The 23,788-nt window shown below is 35.8% G+C and overlaps 1 protein-coding gene across 2 annotated transcripts in view; it reads right to left on the reverse strand.

Moving 5' to 3' along the window:
- Window positions 1–1,287: 1,287 nt before the first annotated feature.
- The window catches only part of LOC121429701 (tripeptidyl-peptidase 2-like), a 40,479-nt gene continuing 17,978 nt past the window's right edge, over window positions 1,288–23,788 (reverse strand). The window contains exons 16-26 of one of the 2 annotated variants that reach the window (XM_041626869.1): window positions 23,273–23,373; window positions 21,904–22,000; window positions 19,760–19,897; window positions 18,658–18,981; window positions 14,936–15,004; window positions 11,650–11,798; window positions 10,792–10,888; window positions 10,341–10,471; window positions 9,080–9,398; window positions 8,679–8,804; window positions 1,288–7,718 (exon numbers count right to left, since the gene is read on the reverse strand). In XM_041626869.1, coding sequence (XP_041482803.1) covers window positions 7,629–7,718; window positions 8,679–8,804; window positions 9,080–9,398; window positions 10,341–10,471; window positions 10,792–10,888; window positions 11,650–11,798; window positions 14,936–15,004; window positions 18,658–18,981; window positions 19,760–19,897; window positions 21,904–22,000; window positions 23,273–23,373 — 1,641 coding nt within the window. In that variant the 3' untranslated portion in view covers window positions 1,288–7,628. The remainder of the gene's footprint in view (window positions 7,719–8,678; window positions 8,805–9,079; window positions 9,399–10,340; window positions 10,472–10,791; window positions 10,889–11,649; window positions 11,799–14,935; window positions 15,005–18,657; window positions 18,982–19,759; window positions 19,898–21,903; window positions 22,001–23,272; window positions 23,374–23,788) is intronic. The other variant, XM_041626870.1, reaches the window with a different exon arrangement.

Below are 23,788 nucleotides of genomic sequence, written 5' to 3' on the forward strand. Positions count from 1 at the left end.
ATGACCCGAACGAAGAAACGTTTGAAGAAAAGAGATAACCAGGAAAGAAAAATTTGTAATCATTAACGTAAAAATTGAAAATTGATCATGGCTGAAATTTATTTAGGAGGGGGGGGGCTGACCCCCAAGGCTCCCTTCCCTTTCAGTACGTCAGTGTTGAATACCGTAGCCTGATAAAATAATATATGACTTTCGGTAATCTCCGCTTAAAGGAAAATTAAGATCTTTATGCCGCTGAATATCATCTTCTTTCTAGATTTCATTGAGCAAGGTCGAAAAGTTTTTTTTTCAGTTTGATAATTTTATCAACTAAGGATGGGTACCACGTTACTTCATAATTTTCATTCTTGTAGGAAGTACTCTAAAGTCATTTACTGCCATGATGGACAAGGTGAGGGGTGGATAATGCCTGGAGAGGGGGAGAGGGACGAATCAAAACTGACTGAAAGGAATATCGAATGGGATATTAAATAAAATTGGGAAAGAAAGAAATATAAAAAATCCCTTTTACCAATCTTTTTTCTCTTTCGTTCGTTCTTCTCATTTCTTCCCTCTTTCCCAGTCTCCCTTCCCCCTTTTTTTGTTGCCCCGGGTTGTTGCCTCGAGCTTTACCGATTACAGTAAGCCTACTGTGGACTGTGGTAAATTTTGTGATAAGAATTTCCGTTATGGAGTGGAGCAGTGGGAGAATATAACGGTATGGTAGCGCGACGATTCAGTCGCCATTTTCAATGATTTTCATTATTTTGTCATGAATGCATTGCCTCTGCAGCCTATCAAAATTGTTAAAATTATTCATCTTCGTGTTTTTCGCTTTAATGACTTGCTACGCAATATCACTTTGGCAATCACAATTGCCAAACAAATCACTTGATCAATGACGAGGATTATTCACATTTTTGCCTCCCCTAATTCTGCTTATTGTTTCTTTCGTCTTTTACTTGTCCTAATCCTCTTTCTCGTTGTTTTCACCCTTTCATTCTCGATTGCCCCTTACCCTCTTTCACTTCTTTGTTATTCAAACAATATTTTGATGGGGGAAGTGGAGAGGGTGGGGCAAGATGACCCAAACATGACTTCATTTTTGTTTTGAATTAAATTAAAGAGATATATTATTAAACAGTTCCACAACCATAACATTTTTATGTTAATTCTCTCCTCTGCCTTCCCCCTTTTATTTCATTTTTTACACTACTTAAAAAATCATAGGGGGTTGCCCCTGCCTCTCCTATACTTGCCTCAAGGTAAAGTTAATAATAACACAATACAAGATAAAAAAAAAAATCAGATTTAGATGTCTATATTTACTCACAATAGACTAAGAACATGAACATATCATCATCTCTATTCCACATCAGATTGTAGCGTCAAACCAGAGGTATCACTGAAACTCCATGGTTGAACAAGGTCTATACAACAGTGAATACAGGACAGAACAAGGTTTGCCTAACCTAGCAGCTACTGTGGGTATCACATGTATCATGGGTTTATCTATGCAGCCCTTGAGTCCTATCACATATACATTTTAATTCAGACAAGTTTACCAGTTTACATTTGAACAATTATTAACTAACAATGATTGTTTCATTTGGTTGAACAAAGGGGACCAATCATAAAAAGATTTCTTGCATGTCAAAACAAGGAGTGCTAAATGAAAAAAAAATGCATTATGGATGACTTCCAAGCATTAGCAATTTAGCTACGATTTAAAACGATGAATGTGAACAGATTGCTATGGTCTGATGCCGTGAATAAATAATCCCAGGTTGAATCTCGGGTGAATCTGCACCTGCAAATTAGCGGGATACATCGTAAATATCACGCTATTTTGCAAATAATCCTAATTTGACTCAGAATTGCAATCTCAAGATTAATCCAGCGAACTATCGCGATGATTGCATCTCCACTACAAATAATCTCGAGATTGTTCAGATCGGGATAATTTGCCGATAAGAAATAGCATTATTTGAAAACTTGGCTGGTGCAGACGACCCACCAGTACTATTTCCATCAGGATATGACTTTTTATCTAGTGCGATTAATCCTGTATCGACCTAATTTCTATTTATCTGCTTTGGAGCAGTATGCTGCTGGTTTATTGTGATTAGAATGAACTATATCGAGGTGGAAATGTAAACCTTGATATACAACACATCTTTCTTGAAAGGTCCCCTTCAAACACATAAGTATTACATGAATACATAACAGAACACGGGCTAGGAACTGAAATTGAAAGAAAAGGCACTGTCCTATTTCAAACTTCAATTGAATGAGGTAAATGTCCAAATTTTTCATATGAAGAGTTTAATTATCTTGGTTCCCAGTAGCTTTATCTGGAGTATAATGACAAAACCTTTCTTGTTTTTACAGACAATTTTCTCAAATTTTCTAGACGATTTTTTTTTATCTCGTGACCACATTACTAGATATTAAAATGCATACTTTTGACAAATAAACTGCTACTCCCAAATCCAAAGTGCATGCATGCTATGTTGGGCATTTCCCGATGGCTTGCAAACTTTCAATACCCACCATTATTTAAATATCATGCAAAACATTGGACTTATTAGTACTTTGGTTTATTATGCCTGCAGATCGTCTTCCCATACAAATTTAGGTTAAGAATATATTTATATATCATCAAAACTATAGTCCATGTACGAGTATAAGATTGTTCTCTTTAAAAGGCGAATGCAAGAATAAAAGGTACTATATGATAGGTTAATATAAGAAATTTTCTCTACTAAAAAGGACCCTGTAATTAATCACTTTTAATCATGTGGAAGACACATAAAAAGAATTACAAAGTTTTCTATTCCAAAGTTATTGGCTACATGAATCTTATAAAGAATTTACCAGTCTGTGACTAGCAATGTGCAGTGTTCTCAATATAAATATATTCTCCATAAAATCGGTGGCTATCGTATTTCCCTAAAAAGTATCAAAAAGGGAGATTAAACATCACTTTTTTAACAGACATAGCTTGCCTACACTGCAAAAACACCCGTGTTGATTTGACACCAGCCTGGTTTCTATATCGGTCTACACCAAAGAGGTGTTGAAACAACACCAGTTAAGAATCAAACTGATATTAGGTTTAACACTAATTGGAGTTGCTTGGATGCCAAATTGGTGTTAGCCTAACGCCAAACCAGAGTTGTTTCAACACCTTTTGGTGTGGACCGATATAGCTATCAGGCTGGTGTTAAATTAACACCGGCATTTTTGCAAATTCTTGAAATGCCTGATTAAACCTTGGTTTGTTTATGAACTACAGGAATCCAGATACAAGAAGACATGATACATTATGGCTACTAGTATATGATTACAATTGCAGACTTGCAGAGTGATAGCTGGGGATATTAAAGTTTGTACAATACGTATCACACAACAATGTAAAGTGCACATTTATATATAAAATCATCAATTTAAAAAAAAATTGTCAAGCATATCACAATCATACCGTTAGTCTGTATTCACTTTGGAAAGGCGAAATAGAAAGCAGAGTCCCAAAACAAACGTTAGATTTATTTTTTCATCATTAATAGCATTGGATTGAAGATTAGACTTACAATGCAAGCAAATGAAATATACACAAAATCAATAATAATTACTTCACCTAACATTGGTTATCCAAACAAGGTTAAATATATGGGCCTGATGTGACGTTGGAGAATTTAGAATTTGGCATCGATGACTAATTGTTGAGTAAAATGCATCCAGTAGTTGTTTAAATCATTAAAAAAGAGTTGATGCTTAGATTGTTTGGGAATATTAGCCATTTTTCCCCAATAGCTAATACATATTTGACATGTTCATATCACAATTCTTATAATTATCAAAATAAGATATTGATGAACATTTTTACCCAACCGAAGAGTATCTGATCCTGATGTGCATTTTACCAAACCACAAATCAACCAACTTGTCACAAATTCATAAAACCTCAAAACTAGATGCAACCTAATTTAATTGACAAAACTAACACTGTCATATAATTATTAGGTTTATTAAGATTTTATCAATATGGGACCTGCCTTGATCCCTACAGTTTCCTTCCTTTAAAGTGTATAATTAGGACAATTCTAAAAACAAACCTACTATTACCAAACAACATACCACAGGAATGCACATTAGACAACCATGTATGATTTCAGTTAACAAGAATTGCATATCAAATGTACAGAAAAATGTAGAAATCAAATATAAACACATGAAAAAAATGAAATACATTTTTAGTAAATACAACATGGAAGTAGCCATAATGTGGAGATTTATGCTTATTATAATAACTAAAAACTCTTGAAGGAACAACAATTTAGAAGACCGTTTTTCACATATCACACATTTTTAGAAAAATTTAGACTTTCATCATGACAAAGAGAAAAACTAAGAAAAATCTTGATATAAATCATAAGACTGTAAAGGTATGCAACATTTGAAGCCCATAGTGCTGTAACACAAATGTTAGTTATTGATCACAGGGCCGACTTTTATAATTGATTGCAATAATTATGTGCAATCTATTGTAAACACGGACTACATGGCCAATCAGTAAACTTTGTGAGGCCCCATGGAGCATTTTATGAACTATCTTCTGAGTGATTTTTCACCTACACATTGCTCTTGGCCATTGAGATACAAGCATTTCAGTAGCTTAAAACAGCTGTCACTGCTAATCACTGCTTGATGAAACACTCATCTGTAACCTTTGGCTGGTTGCTTTATTCAGACAGTAAGTGATCAGAGGACCAGCCATTTTTCATCCTATCCAAGGGACTTGGTTATTGGATATATAATCTTCCTTACCAAAAGATAAGAGTCCACTGACTCGATTTCCGAACTCCAACCAACTATTGTTGGTTGGAGGTAAGGTTTGGTATACCAGTCTTGCTTGTGGCAGTGAGTTGTACTAAACAACGAAATCACATAAAAGATTTATTTTTTTAAATCCTTCAAGAAGCTCTTTACAAGTACAATATGATTGTCACTGGAAAATAAAACGTACATGTTTCTAAACCATGATTCTGTCAAAATCATAACTTGAAACCATAATAGTGTACTTAAGTCATTGCTTTGTGATTATCCCTACATTAAATCTGAACAATGGTTCAAGGTACATTGTTTCAGTGGCATTAAAAGACAGTCTCCAAACACACACACAAAAAAACTTATCGATACATATCTGTCAAACCCAATTACACATAAAGTTCTTCATTAAATAGATTTAGATACCTTCCTTGTCTCTACAAATATATAAATGTAAAAATCTTAACATTGTAAGAAATAAGATGTGCACAGACTAGAAAGACCACAATTACAAGAGGACTATTCAAAACCAACGACACATTAGATTTAAAAAAGAGCACGCTGTTGGTAGGACGTGGGGCAAATTACCTCCATAAAATGCCTTAAAGAGCCAGGAAAAAACTAAAAAATAAGTCTTGGAAACTCCCATTGGGTCCAACACAAATTGTGATGCAAGGTTGCAAATTCTGGCTGGTGAGTCTAAAGAGTAGCACCACTAGAAATTCAATTTTTTAAAAAATCCAAGATGGGGGGGGGGTATTAAACTGCATCTTATATTTTTTCATTAAAATCAGTTGTTTTTATAGCTTTAAAGCTAGGGACCTGTAATATTGCCCTGCTAATTCTTAATAGTCACATTATAACTGTGGTGTAGGCCAACAAGGGTAGCAATAACAGCCAAGTTTTATATTCTCTCTCCAGAAAACTTGACATACTATCCATCAACAACCCAAATGGTTAATTTTGAGTTCTGTGTTTACATCTGGTGTTAACATCTTATGTTAGTGTTGCCTGAAAACTCGCACAAGTCTTAACACTTAGGACCAAGAGTGTTTTTATGTTGTTTTTTTCGCATGACCGGTGACCTGTTCGTTGGCCAAATGAGATATCCCAAATTTTGTATTTTCACAAAGTATCATTAACAGCACAAATTAAATCTACAAAGATTTAAATAACAATTAAAAAATGGTATGAAATTATGAGTCTTGGGGCTGTTAATCAAGTCTAGAGTCTTCTACACTTAAAAACTTCACAATACAAGATCACACTATTTTAATCCATTCCTGAATTAAGCAAAAATGTTCTGGTTATTAAAAAAAAAAAAAAGAAAAGATAAGTGCAGTCATTAAAGGAAGGGGGGGGGTAGCACAAATAGATGGACATTATTCATATTATCAAGATATATACAATAAAACATAAAAATCAAGGTTAAAAAGGCAAAATAGCAGAGGAACTTTACAGATTGGAATATAGCCAAGTGAGATGAAAGGAGGGCAAACTGACTTGCTACAGCTAAAATCGACCTATCAATCATAAATTGCATCGGAAATTAGTGATTGCAAATATTTTCTTAAAACGCTCCCTCAGAGATAATTGGACCAAACATACATTAGACAAAATGGGCTTAGCCATTGTGGGTAAGCCAAACACAGTCCTGTATCACAAGGCTTAGTGATTGATTGTTCATTGGATTTCTATGATTGATTGTTCATGTAGTCAATGCATTTAATCATAAAAAAAATGTTCTAAGATCAATTACTAAGCTTTATAATACAGGGCCTGACATATAACAAACTGGGACATGAACATGAGGCTATAAAAGATTCACAGGTTAACATTCATATAATATGACTAATACGAAAGTTACTTTATGACAAGTTTTAGAACGTTGACATCAAATAAAGGGCGTGTCTTTCCGACAATACTGTTGATTCTACGCTACTCCTGAGAAAAGACAAAATGTTCCAATAAATATAGAGCGATGGTAAAACAAGACTTCCCCTCTATACTCAAAGTACTGCATGTGAACTGGTTTGTCCACTCTATATTATGTAAAAGTATGTATAGATAACTCTTCTAACTTTAGACATCTTTCATCAATTAAATATGGTTATTATTATATCTAGCTATCATTCACACAAAGACATATCACATTTGCACACTTTACATGTGGTTATTACACACATAATCTTTCTTTATCAGAAGATTGTTGAATTATCATTACTGCTTCACATATCATCCAAGCTTTCAGTCCTCAATTCAAACGCTGACTCCGATTGTTTTCACCCGTTGGAGACCACGTCTGCGTGTGTGCTGGTAAGGGTCTATGATAAATGCATGTTACACATTATTAGAAAAATCACCAAATCTTTGACGAAAGAGCCGTTTCTTGATATCAAAGGCAACAAATCATTTTTCAAAATATCAGTTGACCTTTAATCACTCTTTTTTTAACGGACAGGTTACACCAAACTAATCATTAGATCTAGGGCTCATTAAATACTTGATTGCATACAGATCACCTGTAAGATCAATCGCTAAGTTTCGTGTAACGGCCCCAGGCGTTGATACAACCCCGTACAGATGGCTGACAGAGACAACGGATGAAAGGAACATCTTAGCTTGCAGCATGAATGAAGAAATCCTCAAGTGACCCGATACAGGTCAAAAATAGGGCCAAGGACTGGTCTAATACAGGTCTAAAACAGGTCCAAATGGGCAAAGGACAGGTCTAGAACAGGCCAAGGACTGGTCTAGAACAGGTCCAAAATGGGCCAAGGACTGGTCTAGAACAGGTCTAAAATGGACCAAGGACAGGTCTAGAATGGGAGGAAGTTTGGTGGATACTTGACAGGAAGCCAACTGACTGCATGTTCTACTATATGATCCCATCCTAATGATTTGTACACCTGGAAGAAAACAGAAAAGAGGAAACACCAAATTAATGGCAAATTTACATCGACTACAATCAGGGATACCACTTCAAATTGATGAAAAAGTCTGAAAATCATCTCTCAAATGAGCCAGTTCGTATACAAAATTGTGATTTTTATGGCTGAAAATAAGTTTAAAAGTCTGAATTCAGTCTTTAGTCTGAAAATTGGCATCACTGCACGATCATTATATGATGGATTAGTCTACAATTTTAAGGGGCACTGTGGGAGGCTACACATTTGTTACGCTTGTTCTTGAAGCCTACATATTCACAAATTTCTCTATGAGCGTCAAAATGAATATACCTTAAGCATATGACATAACCTCATAGCGCCCTCCCTCAGAGGATATAGGAATATGCGCAAACAGTGTTGTCAGAGATATGCCAGCTGGAGATCATCACTGCATGCAAGGTTTAGCCCGGTAGCCTTTCACAATACCCAAACATTTCAAGGAATTATCACTCCAATTCTCAATAATCTTCACCAGCTCCCAGCATCCACAAGAATAAAATTTAAAAGCTTATTCCACACCTTCAAAACCTAATCTCAGAAGATATTCCCTTTAGAAATCACACTCTTCCATTCCTCTGATAGAATAGTTTTCTAGATATAGATGGCACATTAATGTCCCTTCTCCCTTAAATTGTCTGTGAACGGAGCAGCAAGCAGGAGGGTACGATATCCCATCAAGATGTAGCTAGGAATTCTAGTGAGTGATGCATAATTGTATTTATGGTAAGTTACGTACCTTTCATATTATGTAATTTAAGATCTATTTGTAGAATTAGTTTTTCTGTATATATCTAAAGGAGATGTTACTGAGCTGGCGCCGCAGCCATCTTTGAACGGTGTGTGCGCGCGTTATAAGATATCACCATTATTCTTCTTATTATTATAAATGCAGTGTTTAATATCTATGTTGTTATTAAATACCTCAATTATCCTGAGTTCACCATCCTTGGTAGGCCTAGATTCCATTTCTTGTTGTTTGAGCATACACTTGAGTCTACGTCCTTGATGTTTGCTGACCTGAGCGTGTCTGGTTGTGAAGAGTAACACCTAAAAAGAGATAAACAAATAAAACCATTGATAGATGAATGGATGGATGGACAGACGGATGGCTGGTCGGACAGACTGACTGACAGACATACAGACTGACTGACAGAGAGAGACAGATAGATAGATACATACATACATAGTTAGATTTACATTACATGTAAATAGATAGATGAATTGATGGTCATTATTTAGCGGAAAATCAAAGATGTCACACTTGTAAAGGTAGCAAAAATGAAACGGACACAAAAATAAATTCAGCTTATACTGTACCATACCTTCTTCTCCTCGGCATCTGCCCACTTCAAGACTTCTGTATACGTGTGTTCCATCTCCTCCCGTAGTGCCGCGTCTTCATCCAAGACAGCCGAGGTGCTCACTTCTGCCGACGCACTGGCCGATGGTGTTGTTGTTGCTGCTGTTGTTGTGGTAGGTGCCGTAGATGATGTTGTGGTGGTGGTTGTGGCAGTGGCGGCTGGAGAAGAATCCTTGTCCACTTGGGTTGTCTCAGAGGTTGCAGCGAGTAGTTGATCTGCCACTGCGACCCCCTTGAGACACAGCGCTGATATAAGGTGGTGCTTCTGCTTTTCCATTTCCCTAGTAACAAACAGAGGAGTGTTTCATGGAACATTTTCTTTCTACTGACAAATTTGCTCTGGGCCAATCGGAGAAAGGATTTCAGTAGCTTATAATAACATTCAGTGAAAATTACACATTTTGTGAATGCTTGGTATGATATAAGCATAACAATTTAGGCAGAAGCGAGACAGTAATCCAGGTGGGTGTTTCATAAAGCTGTTCATAACTTACAAGCAATTCTACAAATGACTGGTGATCCTTGTCTGTGGTAAATGACAAACATGTTCACAAGAAATGGCTTTATGAAACACCCACCAGGCACCTATTTTACAAGGAGTTATCAGTCTTAAATATGGAATCCAATGAATATCCTAATTCCTCCAACATGAAAACTGCACAATGTCTGTTTGGGAACTAGGGAAAGGAACAATGATTGTTAAGACACATATGCTGGTAGAAGTAAACATATTCAGAAATCAGTATTTTGAAGTCAGCTTTAACTTGGACCATTGTCTAACTGTGTGCTAGAATTATGGGAAGCCAAAAATTTGTGAACATAACATCTTTTTGTTTGCTTACCGTGATCTTCCCTAATTCTTTAATGGTGAAGACAATTATTTTATTAATATTCGCTAGACAATTAAGAATGATTACCTTGAACTTTTGTTGTAAGATATTTATGTCACAATTGGTTATCCATAGTAACCGGACCTCAGAACATGGAACTTTGAATAGACGTACCCTGTATGCATTTCAGATGCAAGGGATAGTGGCTTTCCATAGTTGTGATTAATAAAATCAAGGCGAACTCTCTGTAAGAGAGGAAACTATTTGGACTATAAAAGAAAGGTCTAAGAGGTCAGAATATCTAGTTGATACAAGCAGTGTTTTCGAGCTGAAATGGAGATTCCATCAGGAGTGCAATTTTTGCCATAATTTTTGCATGCAGGTCACACTTACTGTTTTATACTGGCTGCATCTGGTCTTGTATCATTCTTGACGGCTACAAATATCGCCAGCTCTGATTGGTCAATCAAAGAGATCACCTGATTGGCAGCTTCTACAATGTCTTGAAGGTTCTTGCTTCTTTCCTGCAGATAGTAAAGGAATAGAGGCCCATGCTCATCATCACCAATATCACCATAACCACCATTATTGCATCATCATCATCGCCATTATCATCATCAAAATCGCCATCACCATCATCATCATCATCATCATCATCATCATCATCATCATCATCATCATCATCATCATCACCACCATCATCATCACCATCATCATCACCGTCATCATCACTATGACCACTTTCATCACAATCATCGTCATCATCATCATTATCACCATCATCACCGTCATCATCACTATGACCACTTTCATCCTCATCCTCATCATCATCATAATCTTTTACCTTTTGATTTTCTTTCTTATTCAGTTGAGCTACGTAGAGAGGTAGATGTGTTGGATACTGCTCAGCAAGCTCTTTGTACAGGTCATCACCTTCAAGCCTGAAACAATAATAAAATTTTATTCTCCTACAGTTTGCTGAACATGCCAAAATTCTCACAAATGTTTCAAGTAGTTCCTTTTTTGCTCAACACAATTTCTAACAAGTCTAAAGATGTCTTTTATCTCTCATTTAACTTATGAAACAAGCTCAGAAAAGACTTGAGAGAAAGAATAATCTTGAACTTCAAGCATCTTAAAATTTGAGCTCCCACAACTTAGTACACAAAAGCAACAAGATAGAAACTTGTTGTGAATGGATTTAATCTAAATACAGGGCCAAGTCTCAAAAATGGTAAATATAATGAAAAAAATTCATGAGTTGTAGGATGATGAAGAGCTACAAATGAAAAAACAGTTTAAGAATGCATTCGGATCATACATTGTAAGAGCACACATCATTGAAGATTTTTCTCCCGACTCTTCTCGTGGTCTAGTGGTTCTGAGGGTCATGGGCTCGAATCCTGGCCATGGGGCGTTTTCTTTAAGCAAGAAATTTGTCCACACTGTGCTACACTCAACCCAGGTGACATAAATGGGTATTGGCAGGAAGTATTTCCTCAAATAGCTGTGTGCACCAGAATTAGTAGACTAGCTTAGCCGGGGTAATATAGGAGCACCTTGAGCAGCTAGCAAAGTGGATATGTGCGCTATTAAAAATCCTATATTTTCTATTTTTTTAAATCCAATGATTTTATAGGGTGAATAAAAAACTATTTATGAAATGTAGCCCATCTGGTGTGACAGGGGAGATGAAGCTTACTTTGATAACCAGCTGATCTTCATGTCCCTGTTAGCTTCAGCAAACTCTTCATCCTTGGTTTTCTCCTTATCTTTGGCTGATTTGTCTGCTTTGGGTAGATGGGACTTGTGCGGTGATTGGGTCAGTACGTACACAAATGGATAGGTGTCCTGAGGATATAAACAAAACAAAAGAAAAATAAAATATTCAGTTATAATGATAATAATAATGTGGTTACATGACATAAAGAAGCAACTCTGAGGGTGTTTTACTGACCTATTTCTTGATTTTAGATGCTTTCTGTGTGCTCTACGTGATGCTAAATTAATTTGAGTCACATAGCCCCCAAATTCAGAAATAATGATAATGAAAAACAAGTAAATCTTTCTACATGTATTTCCACTTAAAACAAAGACATTTTTTCCTCATTTACTAAGAAACCCATTCCACACAGTTGTATCCTTTTGAAATGGGATGGCAGAAAAATAGAAATAATCTTGTTATTTAGAAAAGTGCTTATGATACAGTCTGTACATATCAAGGTGCTTGCAGATATTATTACCCCGGTCATCGGATGCAATCAACCATTCCTACAAACAACTTTATGCACATTCTCCACTCCCGAGGGAATATTCCAGCGAGTCACCATGTGAGCTGCTCATAATGCTGGTATGGAGAGTGATTTTCAAATCATACCGGGTACCCACTAAACACCTGGGTGGAGAGTGGCAAAGTTAAGATTGTTGCCTTGCCAAAGGACATGAGTTCACAGTGGGTTTTTGAACACACAACCCTCTTGATGGCAAGGCAAAAGTCAGAACCACCACTACCACACCATTTTGTTTTGAAATCTTGTGCTATCGTTGTGAGCAAGTTTGTAATAGAAATCAAGCTTGTTATTTATGATTTTTTTAAGAACTAGATGCCTGTTTGATACAGCTTTATATAAGATATGCATTAACGCAGTCTTTACCCACAACTGGTTTAGCCCTCTCTTGTACTAAACATTTCTCTAGATGTAATAGCACATAAGAACATGTTCCAGTTGTGCATTAAGTAATGCATAAAGTCATACATTATTTACAAACAGTTTTAAGGTTCACCAGCCAGAGCCAACAATAGGCTTTACAGAGTACATGAAATAAATTTAAACATTGTTTTATCATGTTAAATGTATGATTTTATCTTGGATGCAAATAAAAATAGGCCATATGGGCCGATCCAAAAAAAAATCCAACATTATTCATTGGCTGACACAAAAATTCCAGATAACCTTTTGGAAAACACAAAGGCCCGTATTCTGAAGTCAGGTTTAACTTAGACCATGGTCTAACTCTTTGCTAAAATTACTGGAAGCCAAAAGTGTCAAATATTTATTAAGTTGTATTTTTCTTATATTTACTGTGCTCTTTCCTGATTCTTCAATGGTGAAGGCAATAATCTACTTATACTTCCTAGACAATTATGAATGATTTGAGAGCCAAATGAGCTGAAATGTGATAGTGATTTATGTAACTACTGTTAGTGATTTATGTAACAATTGGCTATCCATACTTAAACCACAACTTTAAACCCGAGTTTAAGTTAAACCCGACTTCAGAATACGGGCCAGAGAGAACAAAAGATAGAGAAGGAAAAAGAGTACAGTGCAAACTGTTTGCAAAGACCATCAAAGGGAGACAAAAGATAAAGATCTTTATGGGCAGTTGGTCTTTTAGCCATATTCTTTGGGAGAAGATTCTACATTCAAGGGATGTAGGAATATGGCTTTTTGTGGACAGATCTAAGTGCATCATAAAAGAGGAAAACATGGAAAATGGTCTTTACAGGCAGTTGAGTCTTTAAGCCTGGTTCTTTGGTAGACGATTCTGTATTGAAGGGAAGGACATGTAGGAAAGGGCTTTTGGGGGCAGGTGATTGCTGGAGATTTGAGAAGATTCGACAACATGCACATTATGAAAGAGGTAATTAAGGAAACTGGTATTTCTAGGCAATTCTCAGTAGGTATTTCTGATAGGTTCATTGGTACAACATTCTATATCTGAGGGATGTAGAAAACAAGGCTTTTATGGACAGGCAAGTGCTAAGGAAGATTGGACAACATGATAAAAGAGGCAAACATGTAACACATGTACAGGAGATTCAGTTAAAGTTTTTGACATAAATGTACATGTTTTTGTATCATGATAAGAAAAGTTATGTACATAATAGAGTGGTACGAAATCAGGGAATAATTTTCCTGGTATCGCATCGCGATTCGCTCCACATTTTTGAAAGACTGCTGTGCATAAAGTCTTACATATAGCATAATTTTACATATGACTGTACATTACTTAATTGAGAGCTTTCTCTTTTGACCAAAAATGCTACAAAATTCGTAAAACAAAATTATTCCCGGAATTCCTGAACATAAAGCCTAATACAGTCAGAAGCGTAAGCATGCTGACAGTGAAGAACCCACTGATAGATCTATCGGTCATTGCAAACTTTATTGAACAAGTTATGTACAACTCGATGTCTTCATCTTTTAAAAAAAAATTAAGAAATGTTTTAGAGACACAAGTACTTGTTTTGCTACTTTGTAATAGGTGTTGCATGAATGTATTGAGTGGTGAGATAGTTTGCAATATTTCAAGTGGGCCTACATATATGTTACAAGATTACATTACACAGAATAGTGCACTATGCTGGCCAGATGTGAGTATTGAGGACTTGAGATGGTATTTTTAATGTTAAATTCTCTTTTAGGAACTGGCATATTCAGTGCATTGCTTATTTAGAGGGTTTAGATATCAGTGTAAAATTAATTTACAAATTAAAAAAAAACAAAAACATAAAAGTAATAAAAAAAAACAACTAGTAGACAAAATACACAAGTACAGAACTTACAAAGGGAAGGAGTGGGCTCGTGCAATTAATTACATGAACATGTAACTATGTTACTCGAAATATTTACAAGCAAACATGAACAACTATAAAGTGGTGAGTTTTGGACAATTTTCATTTATTCTGCAAGTTATGTTAGTTAAATAAAACTCATAAAAAATCAACTACATGTAAAATTTAAAAACCCAAGTCTTTAAAATAGATAAAACATGCACCATTGGTTAAATCAAGAGTAATTTTACTTCGAGATATGAAAAGTCAAACAAAATTTGATTCTTCACATTTTAAATCTGAATAATAATCATGACTACGTATTAATGGATAAAACTAAAAAAAAACCTTTTGTTTGTTCAAATTTCAAAATGTAAAAATCTCAATTCTGTTTTCGAAACTGAATATATTTCTAGAGGTATCAACTTACAGGCTTCAATCCCATGTTCCTTTTGCCCTCTGACCCCAAGCCTGCTGCATGACCTCTCTTGCCCTTTACCTACAAAAGGTCAAAGGTCAAATTGAAAAGAGGGAACAACAAATATCACCGCAAAACATACTCAGCAGGCTTTACACACTATCAAATCAAGATCATGCAATTCTTTTCAAGCTATGTTACCTGTCAGGCAAGTTTATGTTGGATATGTTTTTTATGCACATTTAAGTTAGAATATAATCATCAAGCCAACAACTAAATGTTAATCATTCCAAGAACAAACAAATCATCAAGGGACTTTATCAAAATTCTTCAATTTGCAGAGCCTCCTCTCACCTCCTATGGGAAGTTTCCCAGCCATTAAACATACATGAATAAACTATTTCTTTGTAAAGTACATGAGTTAGACTTTATTATATAAATCCATTTCTATGTCATGAAGGCACGATGTCTTCATTTTCTGAGCATTTCGCTTCGCGATTCTTGCGTGACGACTGTGTGGTTGGAGAAGCATTAGACAGATGTTCGTGTTTGGTTGATGTTTACATCTCGATCTAATTTTGAAAACTATTTCTGACAGACTTATTCTTGACAAAATAAGTGACAACAAACTGAGACTTCATGATGTATAATGAAATTCATGTCACATCTTCATGCCCAACCCACTCCACTCGGTACCCCTCTCCTTGCCTTTATTCTGTGCACATTCATGACGTAAATAATGTGAGCGATGCAACTGTGCTTTAAGCTTGATCATGCTGACTATAGAGAGAAAGCGAGAGAGAGACACTTGATGTCCCTCACTTGTACTATCTTTGCTCATGGAGAGAAATAGCTGAGCCGAGGAAAAGAAAACACAGACAAAATATGAAGATGATGGGTTCTTGTATAGCGCCGGTATCTGCCTCAGCTGGGCACTCATGGTGCTTGCTAAAAATAAGAAATATCTCACAAATTTCAATGTCTTCAAACAGTGCATAGAATCATCATTCAAATTCTATCCTAGTAATGCTACAATAGAATTATTCCTGCGATAATGTTGGAGTGGGGAACAGAAAGGTCTTCAGGTAAGACTCAAAAGTTGATTGGGTCTCTGCTCTCCTGATAAATTTGGGAAGGCTATTCCACAGCTGGATGAGGTATTGAATGAGAGAGATTCCAAGACGCGACTCTGGCACCTAAGTGGCTAAAAGAAAACTGTTTCTAATGTGTTCACTGTTGTCAGCCAGGGTTGTCGAGGGGTTTGTAAGCTATGCCCATGAAATTTTCAGGCTAGTCGGCGGCCGCTCAGCCTGACATGTGGTGGTGAGAATGTTGGGGCAAGGTATTGCAAGTCACAGATCTATATACACCATAGTGCAATAAATATACAACTGGGGTGTATCACAAAGCAAAGGTATTCCTCATAGAGTCGCACTTAACTTCCCAGTTGTGCATAGAGTAAAAGGCATCAACACATGGGTCAAACATATCGTGTGCACGTCAGCACTAAGCCTTCCTCTCCATGGATATATACTATATCATGAACATTATTTGTAATTAATAGTTTAATAAAAACATGTAGGCCTATACAATACAATTCAACTTAAATGACATTACTCCTTAAAAAAAAAACCAATCCAAGATCTGCATCTTATTTACAATACATTTACTTCTGTCTTTTGTATCATATCTGGTCTTGTCTTTCTGTTAATGCCCACAATCATTATATCGATTATTATGGCATTTGAACGTCAAGATTGACTTGACCTGAAGATTTTTGCCGGGTCTGGCAGTAGCAATACACCACGTGAACACCCTACTCTTTGACGAATAATGTATTGGTTTTAATGTGCATAGGTTGGGACTCTCGCATTACAGCTTTTGTGTGAATTTCAGGAGACTACTACATAAAAAAAATCCTTTTTCTCCATGCATACTGTAATACTTGAACAAAAAACACTAAAAAATATAATGAATTCTGAATATGTTAAATGGCTGAATACAAAGAATTTGTAAATATGCCAAATAGGAATGAATTTGTGTATATACTTGTCCATAGGCTTACAGTGTGTAGTCCAAGCATTATTAATCTTTTATCATACTGGGAGTACAACATTCAATACGCAAAAGTCATGATTCAACTATTTTCTTGGCTGCCAACCAACATTTCATGAGCACTTCACAACACAAGCTCATTGTCGGGTTCAAAGTGGGGAATCCCCAAATATTCCACAGACATGATGGGAATACCATGTGCCAGCGATATTGGCTGCAGACCAAAAATGCCACAATGAGGCCAGCGAAAACAACTCCAGAACGAACACAGGATTAAGTTTTTTTTTCAATGACATCCAAACTGCTTCATAAACACACCAAATCCAACTAGAAACCTGGGTGATTATCATCTTTCTCCAACATTAACATTTATTCTTTTTTCTGATATCAAGTTATTTCTCAACATATCTGCTGATCTTCCCGATTCTGATTCACCTTGTAATAAAGATAGATATTTCATGTTGTAAGTTATTGATGTTTTTGAGAACTGTATATAATTTCTTCGTCTTTTTCTTACTATCATTATTATTCTTTTTCTTCTTCTTTTCTTCTTCTGTTATCTTCTCTGTTTTCTTTTTCTTCTCCCTCTCACTTTTCCCTTCTTCTTCTTCCTTTTTTTCTTCTCCTCCCCTCCTCTTCATGTTTCAATGATTGCCTTGTAATATCTAATTGATGCTTAATTCTGTTCCATATATGTTATTCGTTAAACACTGATTTTAAAATGTTTACTTTGTCAATTGTAATGTCCGACAGGGCCCCAATGGAAATCAGTCTGTGAACTGTTTGGGCTTTTTAACCGTGTATAAATAAAATAAATCTTATCTTATCTAGCTCTACGAATCAGATTTAATACAATACTGGCTAGTATATTAAAGGACACATCGCCACTTATTAAAAGTACTTTACACATTTATCAAATTTGTTACTACAGGAAGGTGTTGTCCCTAACGAGCAGAAACACGCCAAAATAACAGCTCTATTCAAAGGTGGCTAAGGGATGACTCCCGCTAATTACAGGCCGATGTCGGTGTTAACGGTAGTAAGTTTTAGAAATGTTTTGTTCAAACAAACCTACAATTATAAGAGTGACAACAATTAAAATGTTGGCAATCAATATTGATTTTGTCCAAATTTACCAACTGAAATGGCACTTTCACATCTCTCTGAGAATGTAAATGAAGTATTACATAAATTATAGGTCAGCCAGACTGAGAATTCGTCAACTTTTTATTTTTTAATAACCAAAATGAATAACACATGACTTTACAAATGAAATCGACAAATTCCGTGACTGTCCTAAACTTCTTGCTTTGGTAACAGTATGTGAAATATACTGACTTAACCCCAGAATCCCCTCACCCATAACTACCCTGTGAAAGTACTAACATTGTCTTGTTGACCATCTGCTAATAAACCACGGCATAAATGAACTGAAGATTAAGGAAAAAAAAAAATAATAATACCATTCAACATTGCAGAAGAAATTGACAAATTCCCCAACTTACCCAGGCTTCTTGCTTTGATAGGTATCTTAAAGAAAGTTTTTTGAGTTAAGAAGAAAATTATCTTACCCATAAAAAACCTGTAATGATACAATAGTGATCAACTTTCATACAACAGCACAAATGAACTAAGAGTACATGAAATAAAACAAATAATGCACTGATTTTTTTTCTTACCTTCTTTCCAAGTTCACTCTTGGCGAACGTCACCTGTCCTGTTAGAATTTGTCCCAGGCTCGCCCCCTTCGGCAGCTTATCATCTGGAATGGGCGGTATGAACAGCGGCACGGAGCTGCCTCGCGGTACTGTCATGGTGGAACCAAACTTTGCTTTGCCATTGAGGGCGCCATTTACCGTCTGGTAGACATCAACGGATAGACTGGAGGATAGTTTCTGATCGATGAGGAGGACCATGTCCTTGAGCTTGTCGAGCATCTCCTTCTTGTCGTGTCTGACTTGGAGACGGAGTGTGTAGTCTCCCTTATCGAGCTTCAGAGTGTACTAAGAAAAATAAAACAAATACAAAATAAATTATTAATAATACAAACCAATGACATGTACATGTATTAATGCACCGACAAACTAACAGCCTTATTAGCGCCACCTCAAGTCCAAAAGTACTCACATCTGGCGAGGATTATGCAACACTCGTAATATTGGCCCAATTTAATTAATTCATGACTCGATACATTCATACCAACAATAATCATGTTACCAAGTAGAAAACCCAGTACTTTTCTCTCAATTTTTTTTAGTTCCTTTGCATGGTAGGAAATAATGTTTATTTTGTAAAGGGCTATCCTAATTTTCACATTGGGGAGTTTGCAGAATGTGGGGCTATTTTTTTTCATTTTAAAGGCTACTTTTTACTGGCAACACGCAATTACGAGGTCAATGCAAATATCATTCTGCCATAGTTAAAATACTGATTTTCTAAATAATCTTGCATATCGATAGTGACAGATCTTGGGGCGACTCTAAAAAGAATGTTTGCCCCAAAACAAGCATTTTAGGGGAATATTAGGGGCAATTTGAGCTGTCATGCTGACGATATCGCCTGTCTCCCTCACATATTTCCTATGCTGTTCCTTTGATTACATAATAGGCTGATCCCCTGTTGCCATCATAAAGAATGCATAAGGAATGATTCTTTATACGTTAATTTTCATTATGTTATTGAATGTAGATATATGTAATAATAGTGCATCATATTATCTATTGGAAATGAAATAATATCAAATCTGAAATCATGGAATGAAATCAGAGTAAAGCTTCTTACCTGGTGAGGGTATGCATCTCCCGATCCCATATAGCGTTTGTTACCATCAAACAACATCCACAGCTGGCTCTCATACTCTGACTCATACAACAGATCACTCAGCAAAGGACAGTTCGGTGTGATCTCTGAGGTTTTACTCTGTAAGGGAATATAAAAAAATAATAATCATACTTGCTTATACAGTGCGTATCAAAAAAAAACGGGACAAATTTGAAAAGTCTATAAAATTTTTGTTTCAAATAATGATGTCTATATTTTGGTGTTAATAGATGCTCTAAGGTCTTATCTTTGAAATGCAATTAAAAAAAATAAATTTTATTCATGCTTGAGCGAACAGGGGACGTTTTTGTTGGGGGTTCAAAAAGAGGCTTGCGCCAGAATTGCAGAATTGTGTAATACAATGATCAGGCTTCTTGCTAATCAGGAGACTTCCTCTTGACCTTTTCATTATCTGTGCCATAATTTTCGAATTATGCTGTCAAATTTCATTTACAAAGTTATTCATTTAATTGAATTATTTTTTTTTCTCATTTAAACTTTTCTTACCTTTTAATTTTCCTTCATAAGTAACTGAGAAAAGAAGTTTTTTTGTCAACCCAAGCAAGAAGATTTGAATTATTAATTGGGAGAATTTGTGATTATTCAAATCATTTTATTATGTGAAACAAATGTTATGTACCTTTAAAAGATATCAATCTATTTTTCAGTGGGTCATTAATTCCTTGACCAAGTTTAATTGCTTGACAGGAAGCACAGGAAGGGATTCACGTTTTCAATGACAATGGTGTATTGAGTCAATTTTGAGGGAGCTAGATATGGCAGATCGGGTAAAATGTATTAAAAAGTTGTGAGCGAGCGAAGTGAGCACGCAAATATTCCCACTTTTTGTAATTACAATATCAAATTTTGTGATAGATTTTGACATAATATTAAGAAAATGATATCATATTTTAATTTCTATCTTTCCTTATTTCCTGTCCACTTTTTTTCTTGGTCATGATCTTTTTAATTGGGGGGGGGGAGCAACCCGAGCGCCCGCCCATCTGTGTGGCTTTGTTCAAAAAGCACCATAACCTTTGTAGCACATAATGAAAGGATTTGAAAAAAATCCATGCATGCTCTCCCATAATTCGGTTGACAAAAATTTTTTATAGCTTGAAGAAGGAATATTCAAAGCTAACAGAGAGCATATTAAAAAGAAATAACAGAAAAATTCAAGCAAATAAATAGATCTGAAAATGAATTTTGACCGCATGATTTGGAAATTATGGCAGAGATAATGAAAAGGTTAAGAGGAAGTCTGCTAGTTAGCAAGAAGTCCGAACATCATATTACTCATATTCTGCAATTCTGGCGCAAGCCTCTTTTTGAACCCCCAACAAAAACATCCCGTGTTCGCTCAAGCATGAACGAAACTAAGTTTTTTTGATAGCAATTGAAAGACAAGACCTTAGAGCACCTATTAACACCAAAATATAGACATAATAATTTGAAACTAAAATTTTATAGACTTTTCAAATCTGTCCCGTTTTTATACACACTGTATAGTGCTTGACACTTACATTATCAGAAGTTTCTAAGTGCTCTACAGCGATGCAGCATAATTACCCTGGCTTTAGAAGAGCAGCTGTTACGCGCTCTGCATTTCTAGGAATAAATTCCTGCCAGGTACCCATTCACCTCACCTGGGCAAGCACAGATAAAAGTCATTTGTACCAAAATCTAAGACCCATTCACTAGAAACTTAACAGATAATTTCCTGACCTAGCAGCACTTAATTTATACTGATTAAATTCCAAATAAATAGAATTTCTTCATATTTGTGGCAATCATAATGTCCCAATAAATCCATCACAAGTTGTAATATTTTTGTATTTTCCAATTCTTCCTTCTATAAAACTCAATTCTTTTTTTTGACAACTTTTTGCAGCAGAACAAGAATAATTTTTAATTGGTGAATAAGTTGACAACGGGCACTCCATAAAAGTGTGGTGTAAGTTCACCCAGATTTAATAAACCATTGCTATCAGAATACCACCCATAGGCAATAAGATTTACAACAGTCCATAATTTAATTCTGTAAATCCTGCCATTCAAAATGAGAAAAAATTTAAAACGAACTGTTCTTGAATGAAACGACTTACCTGATGGAAGTTGTATGTCAAGATGAGTTCATAGATTTGCCTGCCTTTAGGTAAGACATCCCGCGAGCCGAGAGGACGTAATTCACATTCATTTGGTCTGTAATTATAAAATTACCACAAGATACAATCAGGGCAGGGGCATACCAAAAGGGGTAGGGGCAGTTGAGGTAGGGGAGAGAAGAAGGAATAGTATCAAATAAAGAGGTATAGGTTGTGTAAATCTTTACTACACAATCTGTACAATTCAATTGAGAACCAAATGATCAGAGCTTGGGATCGTCCCCCTCCCAATCAAAATGGTGACACCACATATGCTCCCACGACATTTGCTCCCGTCTTATCATCTCAGAGGGCATAGGGCTAGGATTGTAAAAGAGAGGTTTTGGTTAAAAATAATGTAAGGATTAGGGTTTATTCAGTTTTGGAGGTTAGCTTTTATGTTTGGCTCAACATGCAGATATTCCATCGGAGCAATTGTCACCAGAGCAAATGTCATGGAACCATCTATATACCCTTGTGCTACTCATGGTTACAAAGCACACCTCAATCCTGCATTGTCAAAAAATGACAATCATATTCCATAATTTGAAAAAGAAAATGGCATGAGACTGATTAATCATGCCCACAGAGTTCCTGTACTCTGACCATGGACTTGATTTGATTTCCATTTTATTCCTATCATCATCATGACACAACATTGTTGAATACAAAGATACATCCACTTCTATATTCCATACTGATTTCAGGTAAATTTCTCTATATTCATAACACAAATACAGTATTCAAAGTAATTTCTGGGGCATACTTCATGAAACAAATAGGCCCGAATTCACAAAAGTAGTTTTGAAAACCCACGGTTGAGTCCATGGTTTATGCAGATTTCCTGTATAAATTACGCTTATTTTACCGTGTATATTAGAAAATGTCCAGTGCTGATGCACGCTTTTGCCACAGTGCACCAAATTACACTTGTTGCCATGGTAATCCATGCTATTTTATACACGAGTTCACTGTTTTGAATAATGAGTCCACTCTTCAAACAGTGGACTCATGAATAAAATAGCGTATCTTACAATGGTAACAGGCATCAATTTGGCACACTGACAAAAGCCCGCATCAGCATTGGCCATGTTTATACATGTGCCCAATACACGCTAAATTAAGCATAGTTTATACAGGAAATCTGCATAAACCATGGGTTTTTAAAACCACCTTTGTAAATTTGTGAAATCAGAGTGTGTGATTTTTGCTGAGTATTACTAAAAACTACTACAAATCCGTCGATCTCACTGGCTGAGAGCAATTTAGTCAGTGATGATTAATGTTCTGTGAAATGCTTCCCAATTCTCCCTTCAGTGCAGGTACTTACCTAAGAGGTTGCACACAGTTCTTGATTGATATGGATGGACAGAGTTCTTGTACCCTGAGGGTTGACTTCACATATAACCTCCGCACTCCATTGGCTGCATGCTGTCAAAGACATACAATCCAAGATTAATGACTCATGATGAGGGTTTGAAACCAATGCCCATAATGTGAACTTGAGTTTAATTTAATCGTAATCAAGATCTTTGCTATGATATGTTATTCTGTTATCTCTTCTATCTTGTATTTTCTTTTATACTGTATGTCCTGCCTCAGACATTATGTGCCAGGACCTGAACTACTTTTACTTCTTCTATTAATTATGTTTGTAAATTACTACGTAAATGTTCTATTTTATATGTCCTCTGATCCTTTATTGAATATCTAAATAGAGAGGTACAAAATCAATCTGGGTCACGTAACAGAAAGGTTAGCGATTAATCATAGGCTTGATTTTCAAGATCGATTGTACATTGTAGTCTATGGAATCAACTGTAGAAATATGTTCCACGATCATTGC

Source organism: Lytechinus variegatus, chromosome 16 (genome assembly GCF_018143015.1).
Source record: "Lytechinus variegatus isolate NC3 chromosome 16, Lvar_3.0, whole genome shotgun sequence".
NCBI lineage: Eukaryota > Metazoa > Echinodermata > Echinoidea > Temnopleuroida > Toxopneustidae > Lytechinus > Lytechinus variegatus.